This window comes from Eptesicus fuscus, chromosome 9 (genome assembly GCF_027574615.1).
Source record: "Eptesicus fuscus isolate TK198812 chromosome 9, DD_ASM_mEF_20220401, whole genome shotgun sequence".
Taxonomy (NCBI): Eukaryota; Metazoa; Chordata; class Mammalia; order Chiroptera; family Vespertilionidae; genus Eptesicus; species Eptesicus fuscus.
Genome location: NC_072481.1, coordinates 78331623 through 78353099, shown reverse-complemented (window position 1 = coordinate 78353099; position 21477 = coordinate 78331623). Strand labels below are relative to the sequence as shown.

Here is a 21477-nt window from a genome sequence, read left to right as displayed (position 1 = left end):
TTTTTTCTCTCTCTTTCTTTCTAAAAAGCAATAAAAACATATCCTCAGGTGAGGATTAAAAACACACTCAGAGCCTCTAATAGAGGAGGATACTGTATAAGGCTAAAGACTATTTGAACTTGGAATAAGTAAAATTAAGGAATAGTATCACCTCACCATTAAGTATTTTAATAATCATCCTATATAATAAAGAGCTAATATGCTAATTAGACTGAACAGCAGAATGACAGTCCGGATGAACTTCCAGATGATCATCTGATGACGTTCCGGATGAAGCCAGGGCTGTGAGGGCCAGCCCCTTGCAGGAATTTCGTGCATCGGGCCTCTAGTATCACTATGAGATCTACAAACGTTCATGCATCAGGTATGCTATTATTAGTCTGTTTTTTATCACTTAGACATTTATATGGCCAATATTAAGAGAATAATTTGAAATGAGTAAAACATTTTCCTCATAAATATGAATGTCCTGAATTACAATATTTGTGTGTTAATGAATATCTTTTTTAAAATTTCTTTATTGATTAAGGTATCACATATTTGTCCTCATCCCCCCTATGAATATCTTTTGATAGAAATAAAAATGTAAATATATTGTCCTGTCAATTCTCAAATTTTTCATACCAAAGCCTAGTTTAATAATTTTTCAAAACTTTGGAGCTGTTTAACTGATTTTTACACAATGGTTAAACTGAGTAACAACTAATTTTATTCAATATTTATTATGTGTCATGCATTGAGCCAAGGGATTTACATGTTTTGTCTACCATTAGCCTCACTTACCATAAGAGGAAACTGAAGTTTAGATAAACAAGGTGAGTTCTCCAAAATCTGCCCAGCTAGTCAAGGCAGAATCAGCCTGACCCGAAGCTGGGGCTGGACTTGATGCTATCCCAGCTCTATAACTGGGAAGCGATACCAGAGGACCCTCTGTAGCCTTAACTTTGACATAAGTGAGGTAAAAAGATAGAAAGGGGCAGTCTTCTCCTGAAAACAAGGCACACGAGGTATGTTCGGTACCACTCACTTTCCTTACCTGGCATTTTCTTTCGGAGTGAGAGTGATGTCGCCATCGGGTGCGATGTCAATCTCGCAGTGCTCAGGCTGGATTCCTATACCGAAGAGCTGGATGTCCTGGGAGGTATCTGCTCCCACTCTGGTGTGGTCCTAGGAACAGAGTATTAAAGAAAGTAAAAACCGCTCCCTTTCAGGAGCACTCCTACTGCATTCGGTCTCCCTCTTCCTTTCCCCGGGTGCGTTCCCTTGCCTTTCCCTCTCCTAAGCTCCAAGGGCCCTTCTTTTGTTTCTGTGACATGTTTCCGGAGCCTATGCAGCCCAACTAGCTCATTACTACTACCTTTGTAACTTTCTACATGACCTTTCTCTTATAATTTGAATAAAAAAAGTAAAAACCCACCCTGACAAGTAACTTAACAAAAACTTATCACAGTCAATTTCAATAATCCAACAGCAACTACATGACAATATTAAATTAATCAGACAGGAGATGCAAGATGTCTAGACCGTTGTAAGTAAAAGCTTACCTTAACCTGCTATATTTAAAAAAAAGTGTTAAAACAGGATTAGAGGGGCTGATCAACAATGATTAGATACTGCTTTAAAATACTAGTATAAGGAATTCACACTTGACAGAATAACTTGTGTTCTGATTTTAACTCGACAACTTAGTATGTATGTGGTCACAGGCAAGCCATTTCACTGAGCCTCAGTTTCCTTTTTTGCAAAACCAGATAATGATATCAATTTCATTTATTTAACAGGATTCTTTTAAGGATCATCTGAGTTAACAGTGGAAGTGCTTTGAAAACTATTATATAAATTCAAGAATCACTAAAAGTAATTTCATGAAAAGTTATACTTTAAAATATATAACTTTTAACATGCTAAAAATAGATGAGTATCTACTACTAATATTTAATAGAGTAGTGAAACCTGTAAGTTACACAATGTTCAAGTTAGTGTGGTGTTAAGGACCTCAAACCTCACATATACGTGAACTGTGATTCCTAGTTATTCATCCCCTTTGCTTTTCCTTTTGCTCTAAAAATCATTTAACTATTATGATAATAATACCTTCTATTCCACCGAGGAGGCATAAGGCCTGATCTCTCAAAATTAAGATTTCAGAAATAATTCCTTTACCCTTAACCATTTCCTGAATGAATAGATCCTAAGTGTTACTGGACTCTCAACAAGTCAGGTATTATTTGTGCTGTATTATGTCTCTGGAAAAGTAGAATTAAAAGGAGGATAGAAGACTGACCTCCTTGCTTCAATTCTAGCTTATTCCCCATTGCATTATGTATATTCATCAGGCAGATCAGAATCCTTAACAAGGTGCCTAATCTTCACAAGGGGTAATTTCTCTTTATTTAGAGATTTATGTGTATGGACTGTATATACAAGTCTTTGACAATTATTTAAATATGTATATACATGTATTTATATACCACCATAACTCAGAAATTGTTTGTATATAATGAAAAATGGCCTCATGGTCAGCTGAGTGCCCTATGTCTTACTTTTCCCTTAACAAAATATGCCAGCATTTTTAAAAGTATGATTTGAGAACATGTGGGGTCTCTGAGAAACATTCAAGGGGCTCATGAGGTCAAAACTATTCTAAAAAAACCACTAAGATGCTATTTGCCTTTGTGCTCTTATTTTATCACAAGTACACAAGTGTTTTCCAGAGGCTACATGAGGTGAGATGTCGTGGCTTTGAAGATTAATGGACTGTATATTTGTACATGTTTGTATTTTTAAATGGTCTCTTTATTACCTAATACAGTAAGTATAGATAGATACAACTCTGACACACAGAAGTTCTTTGGAATCCTTGATACATTTTTAAAAAGTGTAAATGGGTTGTGAAAGTTTGAGAATGGATACAGTAAGCTATCCAACATGGTCAGTGGCATACCCTGGGGCCTAAGAGCCAAATTCAAAAGGCCTCATCCCTTCTCCACACTAAATGGGTGATTATGTGACCAAACATTATTTTCTGAGGATGTATGTCTAGGAGAGATAGACATGGGAGAACCTTAACTGTCTAATCTACCACAAGAGTTTGTTTTAGCTTATGTTTATCTTGAGATCGCCTTAGAATTGCTCAGAAGGATAACTGTGACTCTCCAGAACTTCCCGGGATCTCTGTGATTGAACCTGAATATTGTCAGCATCCCTGTCACCACAGCCAGAGATCACCTACCTTGACACCCCCAGGTGCCCACTACTGCCCCTCTGATGCTCATGCTCACAGAAAACCAGTCCCAACTGCACGGCCTCAGGAAAATACACAATAGCTGGTTTTCATTCTCAATAGTGAACTGACCATACTATGAATCCTCTTACTTTTAAGGAGGGCTAAGCTGGGTACAAAAATCAAAATCATGGGGACAGATCCGCAGATTCAATTTCGAATTGTACATGAATCAGGATTGCAGCTATGTATTTATATACCCTCTTACCTTTAAATAGTAAACCAGAAGTTCATTGAGAGCAGGGTCTGCATTCAGGTTGACTAAGTAGCACTTGTCATCTCCCACCTTAATACCAGATGTCTCCAGGGAAATCCCCATACTTTCAAGTTGTCGTTGTCTCTCCTGTGCACAAAGCACACAAAAACAGGGAACTCTATTTGTTGTTCTATCTAGTCACCAGATGTATCCATGGAAAGTATAAGTCACTGTTTCTGAGGACAATGCCAATGAAATTACACATTCCATTCAGCTCAACCAAGTTTACTTACAGTCTAAAATGTGTGACATCTTGTGTCAGTGTTCTAGGGGCACCAAGGGTGAACAGGACACCATCTTGCCCTTATGGGGCTTACCATCTAGTAGAGGGGGAATTTACTACATAACTGGAGTCAGAAGAGGTGAGAGAGCCCTGTGTCACTAGAGAGGAAGAAGGTGCTGTGGGCTTTGCAGGAGGGAGGTCATGATGGGTGAAGAGGCCAGAAAGGCTCCAGGAAGAGAAAAAACTTAAGGTGGTTCTTAAAGTGTAAGAAGAATTTCAACAGGAAGAAATCAAGGAGTAGCAAGATAAGGGCATGATATTCTGGGGGAAGGGCACAGAAAAGCATAGTAAAGACTCTGGGAATACTGGAGGATTTCAGGTGTCAAGAACCCCTAGTAAATATGGGAAAGTAGTGAGAGACGGGGCTGGAAGAGCAGACTGGGTCCCTATTGCAGAGGGCTTTGAATTCATTCATTCATCCATTCACTCACTCACTCACTCACTCACTCACTCACTCACTCACTCAACATTCATGTACTAGGTACAGATCTAGGGCTAAGAATACTACAGCAAACAAAACAAAGCCCCCTCTTTCATGAAAATTTATATACTAGTGAAAGGAGATAGGCCATAAAAAAACAGATGAGTAAATATATATAATTTCCAATAGGGTTAAATGCTATGGAAAAACATAAAGCAATGTAAGAGGGATAGGAAGTTAGGTGTGTGACAGAGACAGAGAGAAAAAAAATATATGCAAGAAACATATAAGCAAACAGTTGGACTAGGTCCCAGTTACTGCTTTCAAGCTACTTGATTGGGAAAGACAGGTGCAGAATTAGTCCTTGCTTTATATTTCATCCCAGGTTAAGTTTAGATAGCATCAAGCCCCAAGAATCATATACATTGAACAAACTATGATGCTCTGTATGTTACCAATTATCTGTCAATCAGGTAGCCACATGCTATGCCAAGTGATCTAAAATCAGAACAGATTTTTGTTTAAATGTGAAAAGCAGGAAATATTGAAGATATTTCTGTCCTAGCTGGTTTGGCTCAGTGAACAGAGCTACGGCCTGTGGACTGAAGGGGACCCGGGTTCAATTCCAGTCAAGGGCACATGTCCGGGTTGCGGGCTTGATCCCCAGTAGGGGGTGTGCAGGAGGCAGCAGATCAATGATTCTCTTTCATCATTGATGTTTCTCTCTCTCCCCCTTTCCCTTTCTCTCTGAAATCAATAAAAATATATTTTAAAAAATTTCCTGTGCCATCCCTGTTCAAATTCAGTGCTATCCAACACTTGTAGCAAATGCATGGACCAAACTGTCCTTGGTCAAAGACACAAAGCCCGTGTCTAACGGGTCTCTGCAGCCTGTAGTTCAGCTGAAGGTCCTCAAAAGACTTTTTGAGGATGGCACGTGACTGACAGCACAGAAAAGACAGCACATGGAAACAAATCACAATGTATTAGGCCTACATTGTCAAGCTACCTGTGCAATTTCTTCTGTTTTCCTCAGCTTCTCTTCCCAAGTCACTGTTAGTTCTTTTATCAGCTTTTCAGACTCTTCAAGCTTCTCTTTCAGTTCAGGGGCCTTCATAGCCTTTAAAATGAAACCAGAGCGATCTGATTTTCTAATTTTTTTCCACCATTATAACAAGACAATCACTTATTGTCCTTCTTAAGCGGTTATCAACAGTCTGTTGGAAGCAATTAAGTCACACACTGTCAGGGTGGAGTTTAGACCTTGATTAATCAAATGAAATGTAAGAGGCAAATGACTGCTATTATTTAAAGGAGAAAAAGAAATACTAGTGCCCTGAATTAAATTGATACAAATCATTACAGAGTAATTTTACCCATCATACTTAAATTTCGCATTTAAAGACTTAAAAGATACTGAAGTTCATCTTCAAAACAGAGAGTAAGAAAAGAGGTTACCTAAGCAGATTTTTTTTTCAATAAGACAGAAATCAAGGCACATCACCAATAAAGGCATTCCAATTACATTAACCTATCAGGAAAGGTGAAGATGCTTCTCATTTATTTTAAAATTTGAATCGGGCCCTTTAAACTACTTTTCTTATTGATGGCATAAACTTAGTGTATTTATTATGCACTTGGAAGCCAGGCATCTGGTTAAAGAAGCAGTCATTTCCCTCTGAGTTTGTCCAATAAGAATAACTAAGTGATCTAAATACAGATATATGCAGCTTGTAAACCTTGGGAAGCCTTTACTTGAAACAATACACTTTGACATCCTATGATATTATCAGTATAATTCTATGAACCCTATGAACAAGAAAGATGGTAGAGCTTGGACCAGAAGTTGAAGGGGCGTTGATCTATCTCCCTGGGGGCTAGCCGAGTATGCCTGAGTCTCAGTATTAATAGAGCCTGAGAGGGACATTTGGTGCTGGAGACACATGTGAACATTCTAGGTGAACCTGCTGTGGCTCCTCTCTTCTTTGGCTAGGCATTGCGCTGCCCACCAGGCCTCGATGACATGGTCACAGTGAAATGGCAGATTCAGAGGCTGGAGGAAAAAAAGTGGAGCATCCACCTTAAACAAATTCCAGACGCTTTACACTTTCCTCCCAGGATCAGGACTCTCTTCAAAGGTTATCAGCATTTTGGTTTTTCAGGTGTTTGCTACCTTTCATGGCATCAATAGAAAAACATTATGCTTGATGCCCTGACTGATGATTATAACGATGATAATAAAAACAGCAACATGTGTTGAGCACTTATGTGCAAGGCATTGTGCTAAGTGTCTTCCACTATCAGTGTTTTACTAGGGGTTAGGAATGAAAAAACTTAATAAAACATAGGTTTTTTTTTGAACTACAGAAGCTCACAGTCTGAGAGACGAGAAAGAGATGTAAACAAAAATTATAATACAACTGCCAATTAAATGAGTACTCAGATCTCTGGCTTCACTCCTTTTTGTTTGTGTTATCTCCTTTTGATTACTTTTGTGATTAGATAAGCCAATAGATAACAAGTATTTAAACAGTGCCTGGTACACAAGTACACAAATACTCCACCCTGATAGTCTCCCAACCACCAGAAGAGGGTGGTGTGATGGAATGGTGTGAACTCAGAAGCCTTAGATACACACCCAAATCCGGCAAGTGGAAACATGTGACTTCACCTAAGGAACTTGGCTCCACCTCAGGCACACTACCTATTTCAAAAGGGACAGTGCCTCACCCGGTAACATGCCTAAAGCAACAGCTATTTGGAAGAGGATGCAATTATTAAAGTCTGGGTAAAGTCGAGGAAAGATGGCAACAATGCACCAATTTGTTTCCTCTCAGGAGCTAATATAAATTTTTAAAATATGTATTTCTGAATTATTCCTAATATTTAATTATCCTTGATCATGCTATCTTCCATGACTTAAGGTGGAGATGACACACAACTAACTTATCTGAGCCCTTTGGGAATACTGTCTACAATATTAATAAAACATCACAATTGGTTCTTAGGATTTCACGCTAGAAGAGATCTGTGCTCTCAAGGACCACTGATTTCCTGCAGCAAACAACTAGGTAGTAGCAACAACTCTCTCTTAATTGTCTGCTTCCTCCACTATAGGTTCCTAGGACAGAAGGCTTGTATTACTCATGTTGTCCTCACAATGCTTAGCACACAGTAGACGCCAATCAACACTCAAATGTTGAGCCACACGAAGATGACCCAGAACTGCAAGCAAGCATGTCCTTACCACTCAGATATCACAAGGCAGAAACTCTGAAAACAGGGAGCACCAGGCTGATTTTTTATTTTTAAATTATAGTTGACTTACAATATTATACTAGTTTCAGGTGTACAATATAGTGAGTAGACATTTATATACCTTACACAGAGTTCACTGCAATAAGCCTAGTACTCACCTGTCACCATAGATAGTTATTACAATACTAGAGGCCCATTGCACGATATTCGTGCAAGAATAGGCCCCTGGCTTCACTCCCAGCCACCCGGGAGCCAGCAAGTCCCCACTCCCCACCCCACCCGCCCGGGAGCCGGCAAGTCCCTGCTTCTGTCTGGAGCACCACTCCAGTAGCTCCCTCCATTGCCCCCCTTCCCCTCATAGCAGGCTTCACACCGCTCTGTGCCTGCATATGCAAATTAACCTCCATCTTTGTTGGGTTAATTTGCATACTCACTCTGACTGGCTGTGGGTGCAGCAGAGTGATGGTTAATTTGCATATTTCTCTTTTATTAGGTAAGATTATTGACAATATTCCTTATAATGTACATTACCTCAGCCTGCGAGAGCTGCTCTCTCAGTTTCTCGACTTCCTCCCGCAGTTCCCGGATGACTTTTGCATTGGGATCCTCATTCACAATGGCATGGTTAACAATCCTTTTGGCTCGATCTGCATATCGCAATGTGGAGAGGGTCTCTTCATAGTTGTCTGCTGCTGGGCTAATGGTGGCTATCATAGAGGTCTGGCTGTTGCCTCCCAAATTGTCCTGCAAAATTTCAAATAGCATCTTAGGAAATAGTACTTCATGCACAACATGTATGATGAAAGCAGTAAACATGCATGCATGACACTATGGAAATGGGTTTGTATTTCACAAATAATTTTATGACAAGATGAAATGTGGTCTCTCTATATTCACAACAACCAATAATGTCCATCAAACATTATCCTGTATAATAAAGAGGTAATATGCAAATTGACCATCACTCCAACACAAGATGGCTGCCCCATGTGGTCAAAGATGGCCACCACAAGATGGCCAGCAGGGGAGGGCAGTTGTGGGTGATCAGGCCAGCAGGGGAGGGCAGTTGGGAGGGACCAGGCCTGCAGGGGAGGGCGATTGGGGGAGACCGGGCTGGCAGAGGAGAGCAGTTAGGGGTGACCAGGCCTGCAGCGGAGGGCAGTTGGGAGGGACAAGACCTGTAGGGGAGGGCAGTTAGGGGCGACCAGGCCTGCAGGGGAGGGAAGTTGGGAGGGACAAGGCCTGCATGGGAGGGCAGTTGAGGGGGACCAGGCCTGCAAGGGAGGGCAGTTAGGGGTGACCAGGCTGGCAGGGGAGGGCAGTTAGGGGTGACCAGGCCGGCAGGGAAGGGCAGTTAGGGGCAATCAGGCTGGCAAGGGAGTGGTTAGGGGGTGATCAGGCTGGCAGGTAGAAGTGGTTAGGGGCAATCAGGCAGGCAGGCAGGCAGGCAGGCAGTTGGGAGCCAGCAGTCTTGGATTGTGAGAGGGCAGTCAGACATCCCTGGAGGGGTCCCAGATTGGAGCGGGTGCAGGCTGGGCTGAGGGACACCCCTCCCCACCTCCCCACACGAATTTTGTGCACCAGGCCTCTAGTAATGAAATAAAAGGCAATGGAAATTAGTTTTCATTCTATGTTCATAGGAATTGGGATAGCAGGACAGTACTGTCAGGTGTTCATTGTATATTTAGCTTTGCACACACGTTTCAGCTGTCACCTCTAACACAGCTAATTTTTAGTTGGTACAAAACACTGGATGCTGAATTACCTTAAGAAGCCAAGTGAGGACTGAATCTCGATAAGGCACAAATTTGTTTTTACCCTTGCCAGCTGCCTGGTCAGCCAGTGATGAGATAACCAACCCCAAGGTTGTCAGTGATCTGCCAAGACAATAATTTAAAAATTAGTTTTATAGAATGTTTATTTTGTTTTCAACAATCCTTATAGGTAGTAAGTATAAAATATGCAGAATAAAGCCCTAAAGTTGATACAATCAACTCTACATTAATTTGTCAAGAAGCTGAGACAAAGAAAAACAAAAAGTAACTCCATTAATTTAAAATAATGAATTTAGAACTCCTATAAGAATCTCTTCTGGTGAATCACAGGACCTCTAAAACATTCATTTCAGAACCTAGAAACGTACATTTAAAAGATCACACTGGAAAACTTTAATTTACTCCAAATATTATGACATAAGTCTAAACCATTTACTCTTTGGGCCTAATTTGGGCCATACTGGCCTCTGAGTTTGTTTCCCAGAATAACCATGTGAGTTGCAAAGTCCCCTTCCACTACCTGTTATAAGGTATATAACTGTTCATCTGCTTAAAGCTGGTAAGTTTACTTCACGTAGTTAATAGATTACAAAAACAAAGATCTACCCATGCACAGGACAGCATATGGCTACTCTTCCAACCTTGCTACTCAAAGCAGCATTGGCATCACCTGAGAGCTGGCTAGAAACAACTCTGAAGACTCCCAGGCCTACTGAATCAGGACCAGTTAGAGGTGACTCCAGGTGACACATATGCACATTTAATTTTAAGAAGGCCTCGTTGAAGGCTACCCAAAATGATAAATACGTTTAGTTGTCTTGGCCTATCTCGAAATGTGATCCTGGGATCAGCAGCATTAGCATTAGTGGGGATCTGGTTAGAAATGCATTTTCAGGCCCCTCCCCAGACCAACTGAATCAGAAACTTATAGTGGGGACCCAGCACTCTGCACTTCAGCAAGCCCTCCAGGTGATTCTGATGTAGGCTAGAGTTTGAGGACCACTGGTTTAGGCTACTGAGCTCTCCCTGGTGGTTAATACATGTTCTCTGCACCTGGAGAAAAGAACACCTAGAAACAACAGATCTGTGGTACTGAGGGATGAGGGGACATCCTCTGGTGCCACAGTTACATTCCAATTGCTCTTGTAAAAGGAATTCAACTTGATCCCAAATTTAGCAGCCAGAAAAGAGCAGCCTCAGGTCTCCCAGGATTGCAAGGAAGATTACATGATATAGCAAAGAGAAAGCGCTTTCAAAATAGTTTAAACAATCAGATGTTACTACTTATTATAACACAAGGCAGGGTACAAATCAGCCATTGACCAGAGGTCAGCAAGTGAAAGACTAGATCACTTTCTTTCGAATGCCAACAGGTTTGAAATTGATTTGAAAGGGAAAAAAGCCTATTCCCCACAAAGCATAATTAATTCCCCAAAGAGGTCTTACTGAAAAGTCATTGAAATGCAGAGCAAATGTAAGAGGCAGAAAATGAACAAGAATTTTAATAACTAATAGCCATTACCACAAGTGACATAAATATATACATCATAATTGACAGATGTAAAAGTGAAACAAGTCTGACCCAAGAGAAATGAAACATGTCCACACAAAAACTTGTACATGAATTTTCATAACAGCATATTCATAATAACTAACATGTGGAAACAACCCAAATGTCCATCAAAGGATGAAGGGATGAGTAAAATGTGGTATGTCCATACAAGAGAGTATTACTGGCTATAAAAGAGGAATGATACAAGCTACATGAATGAACCTTAGGAAATTATGTTAAGTGAAAAAAGCCAAACACAAAAGGCCACTATCCTGAGTTGAATAGTCCCCCTCCCTCAAATTCATGCCCACTAGAACCTCAGAATGTGACCTTATTTGGAAATAGGGTCCTTGCAGATGAAAGTAGTTAAGATAAGATCATACTGGATAAGGGAGGGTTCTAAACCAAGGACTGGTGTCCTTATGAGAAGGCCATGTGAAGACAGACATGGAGAACAGCATGGGAAGACGGAGACAGATTATAGTGATGTACCTACAAGCCAAGGAATGCCAGTGACCACTAGAAGCTGGGAGAGAGGCATAAAATACATTTTCCTTCTGAGCTCCCCAGAAAGAACAAACCCTGTCGAACCCTTGATTTTGGATATCTGGCCTCCAGAACATAAGAAAGTAAAGTTTGCAACCTAATTTGTGGTAATCTGTTATATATATAAAAACCTAGGAAAATAATACAACCACATATTATTCGATTCCACTTACATGAAATATCCAGAACAGGCAAATCTATAGAGACTTAGGACTAGGGAGGGGCTAGTCCTAAGGGGAATGACTTGGGCATGAGGTTTCTTTTGGGGTGATTAAAATGTTTTAAAATTAGGTTGTGGTAATGGCTGTACAACTCTGAATATAATAAACTATTGAACTATACACTTTAAATAGGCAAATTATGTGTTATGTGCATTATTTTTCAATGTAGCTTAAAATTTTTAAGAAAGAAAATTGCATGTGATATGTAAGAAATAGAGGAAAGTAAGAATTCAATATAAGGCAAAAATATATTTCTGCTTTAATATAGGGCATTTTCCACATTTTACAACTATTGAAATAAATTTTTTAGTTGAAAACAATTCTCTGAACTATCCCAGATTTTTAATACACCAAATGAAGCAGAAGTTGTTTTAATTCTTACAAAATATAAAGAGCTCAGTGACTGAAAGGTCATCATTAGCAACTTTATGGTTCACAATGGCCCTTTATATGAAAACATGTTTTGAGGTTGTCATGGATTTTTCATCATTGAACTAAATTTTATGTTGTCTTGTGGCAAATACTTATACTTCCTAATCTGACAGTGTAGAGAGGAAAAAGGGAAAGTTTCTGTCACTCCTAAACATAAAATCAAATGAGTGATCTGAGAAAAACTCCACTGTACCATGTGCTCTCTGGAAGCCCAGTGAAGCATGTGAGCTCAGGAGCAGGGGTGGAGCTGGATGGGAATTACACAAACAATTCCAGTTACTGCCTGCACTTTGCTCTATAACTTATCTAGTTGGAGAAGTTTCTCATTAGTTGAAGCCACACCCTTTTACCTAATAGTGTGCACACATTCAAAACAAGAACGTAACCTAAACCTATTAGGGTATCCTTGGAACAAACTGAAAAGAATTATAGGGTAGGTAGGACTTCAGGATGAGTGAGAGCAGGTTGTGACAAGGGGTCCACACCACTACTCCCTACAAGGCCCCACCCAAAAGCAATGATCCAGGGGCTCCTGGAATCCTAAAAGCTGTTAAAAGCTTAATGTGTGAAAATGAGACATATGTACTACTATTTGTAATACTTTAAACAATTAAAAAAAAAAAGCTGGAAAAAAAATAAAAGCCTAATGAGTGAAAGGTGAGCAACAGGCTTACATATTTAATGAGAACTTTATTCCAGGGAGCTTCAAAATATACCGGAATCACTATTTATGGATCCTGCTACTACTGTCTGCTCATGCTGTAGGCCAATGAGCAGCTTTTGTGCCTCACAGGTGTCCAGACAGGGTGGGGTTGTTTCCTAATTTTCAGGGCTGAAAAAGTTATTCCAGAATTCTAATTCTACCAAAGCACTGCTCCTTTCCTGAACCTACTGGAGGTGGAGACAGCAAGGAAGCTCCTAATCTTTAAATTTCTTAGCACAATTCTTGGGCTGGGATGAGAGCAGCATGGGGAGGAGCTGACTGGAGGTGAAGGAAGTTAGGCAAGGCGATAACATACATATATATATAAAAGGCTAATATGCTAAGTGTCCGTCTGGGTAATGATGTCACGTAGCAACAACCGGCTTCCTCTCCCTAGCAACTAGCCTCCTTGGAGTTTCTTCAGCCCAGGAATACGACTTGCTTTAGAGCCAGGTGGAAATATTTTACACTGTAACCAAATGTCTGTGAAGCGTTTTCCTGTGCCTCATCTCATTTGATCCTCACAGAAGTAGGTAGATAGGAGACTCGGTGGAATCCTATTTTCTTTTCATTAGCCGGAAAACGGAGATTTAGAAAGCTTAGAAACTTGACCCGACTGAAAAGAAGTAAGACATGGTGGACCTTAAAAATGACTTCAGGTTTTCTCACTGCGCAGAATATAGTCAAACACTGCTGCAGTTAAATATTTTACCCTTTGCTCTCCCTGCGTGATCTACAATAATAATTTGCTTCATGTTCATATTTACTGCTGTGTTGCTGACAATTACCTGAAAGAGAAGTTGGGGTGCTTCACTGGGCTGGAAAAAGTTTAGCTAAATTAGAAAGCAGGTCTAATTAAGCAAGTTTATTTTATATCTATAAAAGGCTAAGTTGACTCATGCGTGCATAATACATACAAAGCTCTTGCTGGCACCAACTGCACATGTTTGTTTTGATATGTCATTGTCGATCGTGAATTTGGTTGACACTTCTATTATAAAGGGCGAATAGCAATATTAAAATATTTCTTCGAATTAATTTCCTTTCAATGTGCACAAATTCATGCACCGGGCCACTAGTTTATAAATAGATAGTCGTGCTTTAAGACTGAAATTCTCAAAAATCTACCTATTTATATCAATGGACAATTTGGGATAAAAAAAGACAGTAAAACTTGGGTGGATAAAAAACAATATAAAAGCTGCTCTAGTAAATACAATCAATGAGAAAAAAAAGTCACAATTCAACTTTTTTCCCCTCTTCTACACACATTCCTCCAACCTACATAGCTTTCTAACCACCAGATTCCTGCCCTTAGGAGTAGATATTATGTGATGCAAGTTATCTGTACTCTTTAGGATGGATTTCAAATATATTATTTTACCTATTTTTTCCATAGATCTTTTTCTAAGATCATAACTACAGTGTTTATTAAACTTCATTAGTTAGCTGTATACAGGCATACCTTGGAGATACTGCAAGTTCAGTTCAGTTTATTTGAAATAATGTGAATAGTAATATTTTTGCTGCTGGAGGGTCTTGCCTTGAATTTGTGAAAAACCCAACATCTATGAAATGTAATAAAGCAAAGTGCAATAAAACAAAGTACACCCATTTCTCCATCTCTTTCTACTTAGATTCTGATCATCTTGAGGCCATGGTTATTCTATTGCCTTAGAAATTCCTTCATCAATTACTGTGCCTGGCTTACAGAAAGCACTCAGTATTTGTGGAGTAAAAGAGAGTCTATAATACATTGAAGAACAGGACATGGACCTCTTTCTAAAAAGAACTAATACAATCATCATTGGTATGCTCTGTGGTTGCTGGCCCAATATCTCCCCCCACCCTTCTTCTTATTAACAGAACCCTCATTTTATTGGGAAGTATGTGCCAGGCTAAAAACTCCACTTTCCAGAGTGCTTTGCAGCTTGAGGAAGCCATGAAACACAGTTCTGGCCAATGAGATGTAGGGAGACATTACTGGGAGGGGCTTTGAAGGAAGCTATGTACTCTGGATACAAAAGATACAAGATTCAGCTGACAGAGCTGGTGGTCCTTTATTCCTCCTCATTTCCCCTTCTTGTTTCCAACAGTGAATGGTAGAGCCATCTTGAGGTTATGAGGACAACATGAACACACACTAAGATTAGCAGAGCTGTATGCCTGGTAACATTTCTAAGGTTCTGTTCCAGCTTCTGAATTTCTGTTAAGTGAGAAAAAGAAATACACCCCTTGGTTCTCACCATAGCTGGTTTCTGTTGTTTACAGCAGAATGCAGCTCTTGGCTTTTAAAGAATTCCTTGAAAGATGATTAAGTTGGTGAATCTGAGTTTAGTACTTTTCCCCATTCTTTAAGAGTGGGTATGCCGAAACCGGTTTGGCTCAGTGGATAGAGCGTCAGCCTGAGGACTGAAAGGTCCCGGGTTCGATTCCGGTCAAGGGCATGTGCCTTGGTTGCGGTCACATCCCCAGTGGGGGTTGTGCAGGAGGCAGCTGATCGATGTCTCTCTCTCATCGATGTTTCTAACTCTCTATCCCCTCTCTCTTCCTCTCTGTAAAAAATCAATAATAATAATAAAAAAGAGTGGGTAAGTCCCCCTTCTTAAAAGTAAAGGAGAAATGGCAAAATACAGGGTAAAGACAGTATCATCACCTGTCAAGAAAGAAAACCCTTATACCTATACCCGAGACCTCATTTCTATTCACCACCTTTTTCTGGTGGCTAATGCAAATCATTAAACTCAAATAATGCTCATCTTATGAGAATCAATCCCAATCTCATTTCCATCACAATTGCTGTGGTGTAATAATAAAGTATATACTAACATTTCCAAAAACAAGTTATTTTGAAAATATGTTCTGGAAATTTTAATATATGTTAAACCTAGAATTCTGTCATCAGATAAGTTCAGGAAATAAGTTAGAGTTATATGGTATTCATTACTCAGGTCTTCTCAGAGCTTTACCACTGTGAATATCCAAAGGAAAGTTTTACTAGGAGCCTTTCTCAAAATTATTTGTCCAGGCCTCCTTTTCTTCCCAAAGCCATTGGAGGAACTAGTATTTCACAAAAATGCTTTGAGAAACAGAGGTAAAAATGGCACATGCTCCCAAATATATGGGTAATGTACCCCAAGGAGCAGATATTTGCTCTGTCCTTTATGGGTCTCTCATGTTAAATGTAAAGATGTTTACTCAGATTTTCCCTGCAATGTACAAATGTAAATATACAAGGATCTCTGACTGCTCTGGAACAATGAACAGAAGCAAGCCATTTTTATTCTCCTTAGGTACCAGTTCAGGCAATACCCATTTAAGTGGGGTTCCCAAGAGGAAACGAACAAGAATCCTCCTGGAAAGTCCTCAAGAAGGAGAAAAGGAGGACTGAGTCACATGAAACATTAAGCTTATAAGTTACTATATTATTACAAATTATATAACAGAACCCTAGGAGTGTCACATACTAATATCTCTAGCACAAGTTCACTAGAACCCATTTTTAGAGATGTTCAGTATACACTTTATTATTAACCACAGTAATTGAAATGGAAGCGAGACTGGGAACAATCCTCATTAGATGAACGTTGTTTGCATTTAAGGACTAGCCATTGCTGAGATTAAAATGGAACCAATTTCAATGACATTCCTTGGGGCATTAGAGAGTGTCCATGATCTAAATGAGTTCTCAAGGGAGCTGAACCAGCCAGATGCCAGTAGAAAGGAAAGGTTTCCTCATTCAACCCTCCATAGACAAGCGGAGCAGCAGACTGACTTTTCAGATGCAGTCCCCTGTGAAGATGGTCTGCAGATGACCTATACCTATCAAACCCTGAACAGGCTGTGGCGGTGAAGTCACACAAGCCTTTCAGCTCTAAAAATGAAGGAATCATGTGCTTTAAACCTCTTAAGAGCTTTAGAAGAGATGAAGCCCCTAAATCCACAGCCCATGAAGCATACACTAACGTCTGTGTGAAGCCCCTGACAGGCCTGCTTAAGAGGATTATTAATGTCCCATCAATAGAAGCCCAAATAGGAGGCCGAGAGAAAGCTTAGAAAACATCAGAGATTCCTTTAATTTTAGCACACAACTGGGTACTGATTTTAAGGCTTAAAAAGCCATTTGTGGAACGATCAGGCAGCAGTTTCAATTTATTAGATTATTTTACTTTATTAGTACACAGTTATATAGAGCTTGCTATGTGCTGGGCACTGTCGTAAGTACTTTGCAACGAGACACTAATTTAATCCTCTTAATAGCCCCACTCTTAGGGTTGTGTCCTCATCCACATTTTACCGATGAGGAAACGGAGGCACATCAAGGTCATAGGGCTAGTTTCTATAACCAAGAAGCTACAGTGGCTCCTCTAGAAGCCCCCGACCTTCCAGCTGTACCGTCACCCGTGTTCCCACTGCACCCTGTGCAAGTGTCCATGGCACTTAATGCACTAACGCTGCCCTTCCAAGGGCTCCCACTGGACCTAGAAGTCCCTGAGGCCAGGGTCCCATCTTATTCACTCATCCCTGTATCCTTATGCTCAGTGTTCAAACCATATTTTCAAAATGGAGAAAAAAAGTGCAGCTCCATATCCCTTATCTATAACCCTTGGGGCTACGTGTGTCTTAAAATTCAGAATATTTTGGATTTTAGAAAGTTCACACGCTATATGTGACCACTGGCGGGATCTGGGACAGCAATCCCTAGTAAAATACATGGACAATTCTACAGTTAAACTTATGGATAGTAACATTAAGTAAGTAAATAAAGATTATACTAGTAAATATAGATAAAAGACTAGAGATAGCCGCATGAGAGTTTAGGTGAGAGTTTACCAACAAGTGTGCTATGAAGAAAAGAAGCAATTTGGGAGTTTTGGGGTTTTGGAATCACAGGTAAGGGATTGTGAGTCGCAATTCCTATGAAGGCCTCTAACACAGTTGTGAGATTACAGCACTGTCTTACTGTGAAAAAAATAAAATAAAATAAATGCTCCATTCATTCAGTTACTACGTACTGATGACCATGCTGAGAACTTGGAGGACCCCTGGTGGAGACCTGGATCCATAATGGGCTCTTGGCACGTAAGTGCCAACTCAGGGAGATTAGAGAGATGTGCGGACTAAAGAAAATAGCCCTGGAGAAAGGGTTCAGAGGGAGTTCCACTCCCTTCCAGCCAGTTATTTTGGGGAGAGCACAAGACCAACTTGGCAGACATCCACAGGCTAGGAAAGGTGTCATAAAAAAGAGTTCCATGCTTAAATGCTGGGTTATATGGCATTTCTCAACGTTATCCAGTCAAAAAACCCTCTTTCCTTTCACTTTTTCAAATGAAGTGTCTTACAGTTGTCCCAAACTATGTGCCCCTCAAGGGCAGTAACCATGCTGTAACAAATAATCATAAATGTAGAGGCTTAAAACAACACATTTATCTTATAGATCTGGTGGCCAGAAGTCCAGAATGTGTCTCATTAGGCTAAAGCCAAGGTGTCAGCAGGGCTGCACTCCTTCTGGAGGCTTTAGGGGAGAATCTGTTTCTTTGCCTTTTACAGTTTCCATAGGCTGCCCACATTCCTGGGTTCATGGCCCTTCCTCCACCTCCAAGCAAGCAACGTTCACTGAAGTCTTTCTCATGCTGCATCAGTCTGACTCTGACTCTGGTTCTCCTATTTGCCTCTTTCACTTGTAAGGAGCTTGTGATTACATCAGACCCACCTGAATAATCTCCCCATCTCAAAATATTAATAGCTTAACCACATCTGCAAAATCCCTTTGCCTTGTAAGGTAACATGTGCAAATTTTTGGAATTAGGACCTGACATATTTGGGTGAAGGGGGGGGGGGGGGCAGTGAGGCAATATTCTATTTACAACAATATCTAAATTCCTTTTGCATCCCCAGCATCTACTGTAGTGCCAGACACATAGCAGAGGCTTAAAATGTCTCATTCATATTACTTAAATGTCTCCAACCATCAGTTTCCTCATTTTGAAACAGATTTAAAAAAATACCTAGTATGAACCTTACATGAAATAATGCAAGTGAGAGTGGCCTGAAAACTATAAAGAAACCTAAATATGATGATTATATCCCACAGACTAGCAGCAGGGGATACACACATCCATTTGTGAAAGCGCTAGTCTATATATCTAAAAGGCTAATATGCCAAGTGTCCCCTTGGGAGTTCAACTGTGAGACTGGGAGTTTGATCACTCACTATGATGTGCGCTGACCACCAGGGAGCGGCGGGGAACATGGTGGGCAACCAGCTGTGGCAGCAGCAGCGGCAGCTGCAGGGCGCTGAGGGAGCGAGGGAAGGAGGAGGTGGGGAGGCGGGGAACCTGATCGCTGGCCAGGCCTAAGGACCTTACCCGTGCACAAATTTCGTGCATCGGGCCTCTAGTATATAATAAGGAAAGACAGCAGGATGCTAAGAGAATTCCATTCAACTCAATAAGTCATTATGGAAAAGAGCCAGTTGCTGGAGGATCACAACCATGTTATCGTGTGGCCTTGAGGTCGTCTAGTTTGACATACTACATAACTCAGTGTCCAAATCGAAGGGGGCGATGGTAATATTTACTCTGGGACAAAAGTACCAATCAGAACTTTTTTCAGGCTAACAGAACACATGGTCACCCCAAGTACAGCACAGCGGTGAGCCTGGGCTCTGTGGCCAGATTGCCTGTACCCAAATCCAAGATCCACACTTAGAGCTTTGTGACCCTGGACACATTATGTAACTGCTCTCTGCCTTGGTTCCCTCATCTGCAAATGGAGTAACAGATCCCTTTCGCAACGCTAATGTGAGGATCAGATGACCTGCGACACAGAACATTCAGGATAATGCCTGGCACATTGCAAGAGGTCAATAAGAGTTAGTGATCATTACACTTCAAGGCCATACTCTAAATTCCCTCAATTCACAGCACAGAATCTTCAGTGTTTCCCCACAATTCCAGCCAAGCAGGCAAAGGGCTGGCATGGCTCAGCACCCGTAGACAGGTCTCTAGGACGGCTGACAGTCTCTTCCTTGGTACATGCTCCCTCACACTCCCATTTCTGCTTTCCCATCCTGGTTCCTGAGCTCATTTTGGAATGCAGAGCTGTAGTGCCAGCCTGGCTCCTAACATGCTTTGTCACGAAACATAGCAAAATCCTTTGTTATTAGAACGGGAGCCCTAACCGGTTTGGCTCAGTGGATGGAGCGTCGGCCTGCGGACTCAAGGGTCCCGGGTTCGATTCCGGTCAAGGGCATGTACCTTGGTTGCAGGCACATCCCTAGTGGGGAGTGTGTAGGATGCAGCTGATCGATGTTTCTCTCTCATCGATGTTTCTAACTCTCTATTCCTCTCCCTTCCTCTCTGTAAAAAATCAATAAAATATATTAAAAAAAAAAAAAAAGAACGGGAGATTAACTCCTAAAGCAGCAGTCTTTGCAGTGAGAACGCCTATGTCGATTGGAAAGAGGGGGTGGTATTTTACTTCTAATTTTAAACTGGTGTATACTAAAATTCTAATCTGCTAACAACATTTTAAAATGCCAGCTGCACAGACATGTTCCTGAATAGATTAACTCTTGTCACCTTCTGTCCCAAACAAACCCCAAGTTATATGTTGCAAGACAAAAATGTTACAAGTACAAAACTAAACTGCTTTCTGCTGAACTTGGCATAAAGATAATGATTATACTGTTTATATGAATTATAAAAACAATAGCTACAACAATTAATTTTACTCAGTGCATACTATGTGCCAGGCATTGCTCTAAGCACATTGTGGGCATTTAATCCCAAACAATTCCATGAAGTAGGTACGGTTATTACCCCCATATTACAGGTGAGAAAAATGAAGCACAGAGAGGTGAAATCACTTGCCTATACTTATAGATGTAATAAGTGGTGGAGGCAGGACTAACCTCAGGCAGTCTGGCCTGAGTACACCCTCTTAAAGGCAAACTCTCCTGCCTCTCCTGCTGGAAAGCAGGGAGACTTCCTCTTGCACAGCAGGAGCCACCTGGGACACTGCAGTCCTGGAAGACAAGTCCTCACTGTCTGTGCCAGTGCTGCGTGCTCCGTGAGGATGCCTTTATCTCCTTTGTCTCCCTGGCAAACTCCTACACATTGCTTCCAGCCCTCACTGCCTCACTGGGCACACTGTAGGTCCTCGAGGCACATAGTGAGATTTCCGTTTGGCAAGTTATTCAATAACTTGTAAGTGTTGTGTTTTTTTTTGAAGTACTGATGTTTAAACAGTATTAGCCTTATGAAGAGATTCAAAGCAGATTTTCTTTTCAGCGTAAGCTCCCTTGAGTTACTACATGATTTTATTTATGGAATTGTGATTTGCACTTACATAAGACTACATTACAAACAATGATACACTAAATATCTGTAGACTGTTTGAGCAGGGCTGCACCTCGTAGCTTGAATAACTTCATGCATCTCAATCGAGGAAGCTGTTGTTTTTCCTCGCCGCAGTTTACTAAAGCGGGATAGACTCCAAATCACCTGTGATCAGAGCCGTCTGACCCCCAGCCACACAGGCCACTGGATGTGATGCTCCAGGGCAGCACAGCCACCTTACTTGTTAATGTTGCTGCCTTCTTTCAGTCGCTCTCCGGCGGCTCCTGTTTTAGACACTCTTTCGCTTCCAGCCAGGTCCACCAAGCTGACCTTACTGACTTTCTCTCCAGAGTTCTAGGTGTAGGGAACAAGAGAGAAACAATGCATGTGAACACAGAAACCGAA

General features: G+C 40.9%; 1 protein-coding gene across 3 annotated transcripts in view; it reads right to left on the bottom strand.

The window, feature by feature from the left end:
- The window catches only part of KIF13A (kinesin family member 13A), a 202149-nt gene that overhangs the window by 46741 nt on the left and 133931 nt on the right, over positions 1 to 21477 (bottom strand). For all 3 annotated transcript variants that reach the window (XM_054721440.1, XM_054721441.1, XM_054721442.1), the window contains exons 9-14: positions 21314 to 21426; positions 9267 to 9378; positions 8033 to 8245; positions 5253 to 5363; positions 3492 to 3626; positions 1037 to 1167 (exon numbers count right to left, since the gene is read on the bottom strand). In XM_054721440.1, coding sequence (XP_054577415.1) covers positions 1037 to 1167; positions 3492 to 3626; positions 5253 to 5363; positions 8033 to 8245; positions 9267 to 9378; positions 21314 to 21426 — 815 coding nt within the window. The remainder of the gene's footprint in view (positions 1 to 1036; positions 1168 to 3491; positions 3627 to 5252; positions 5364 to 8032; positions 8246 to 9266; positions 9379 to 21313; positions 21427 to 21477) is intronic.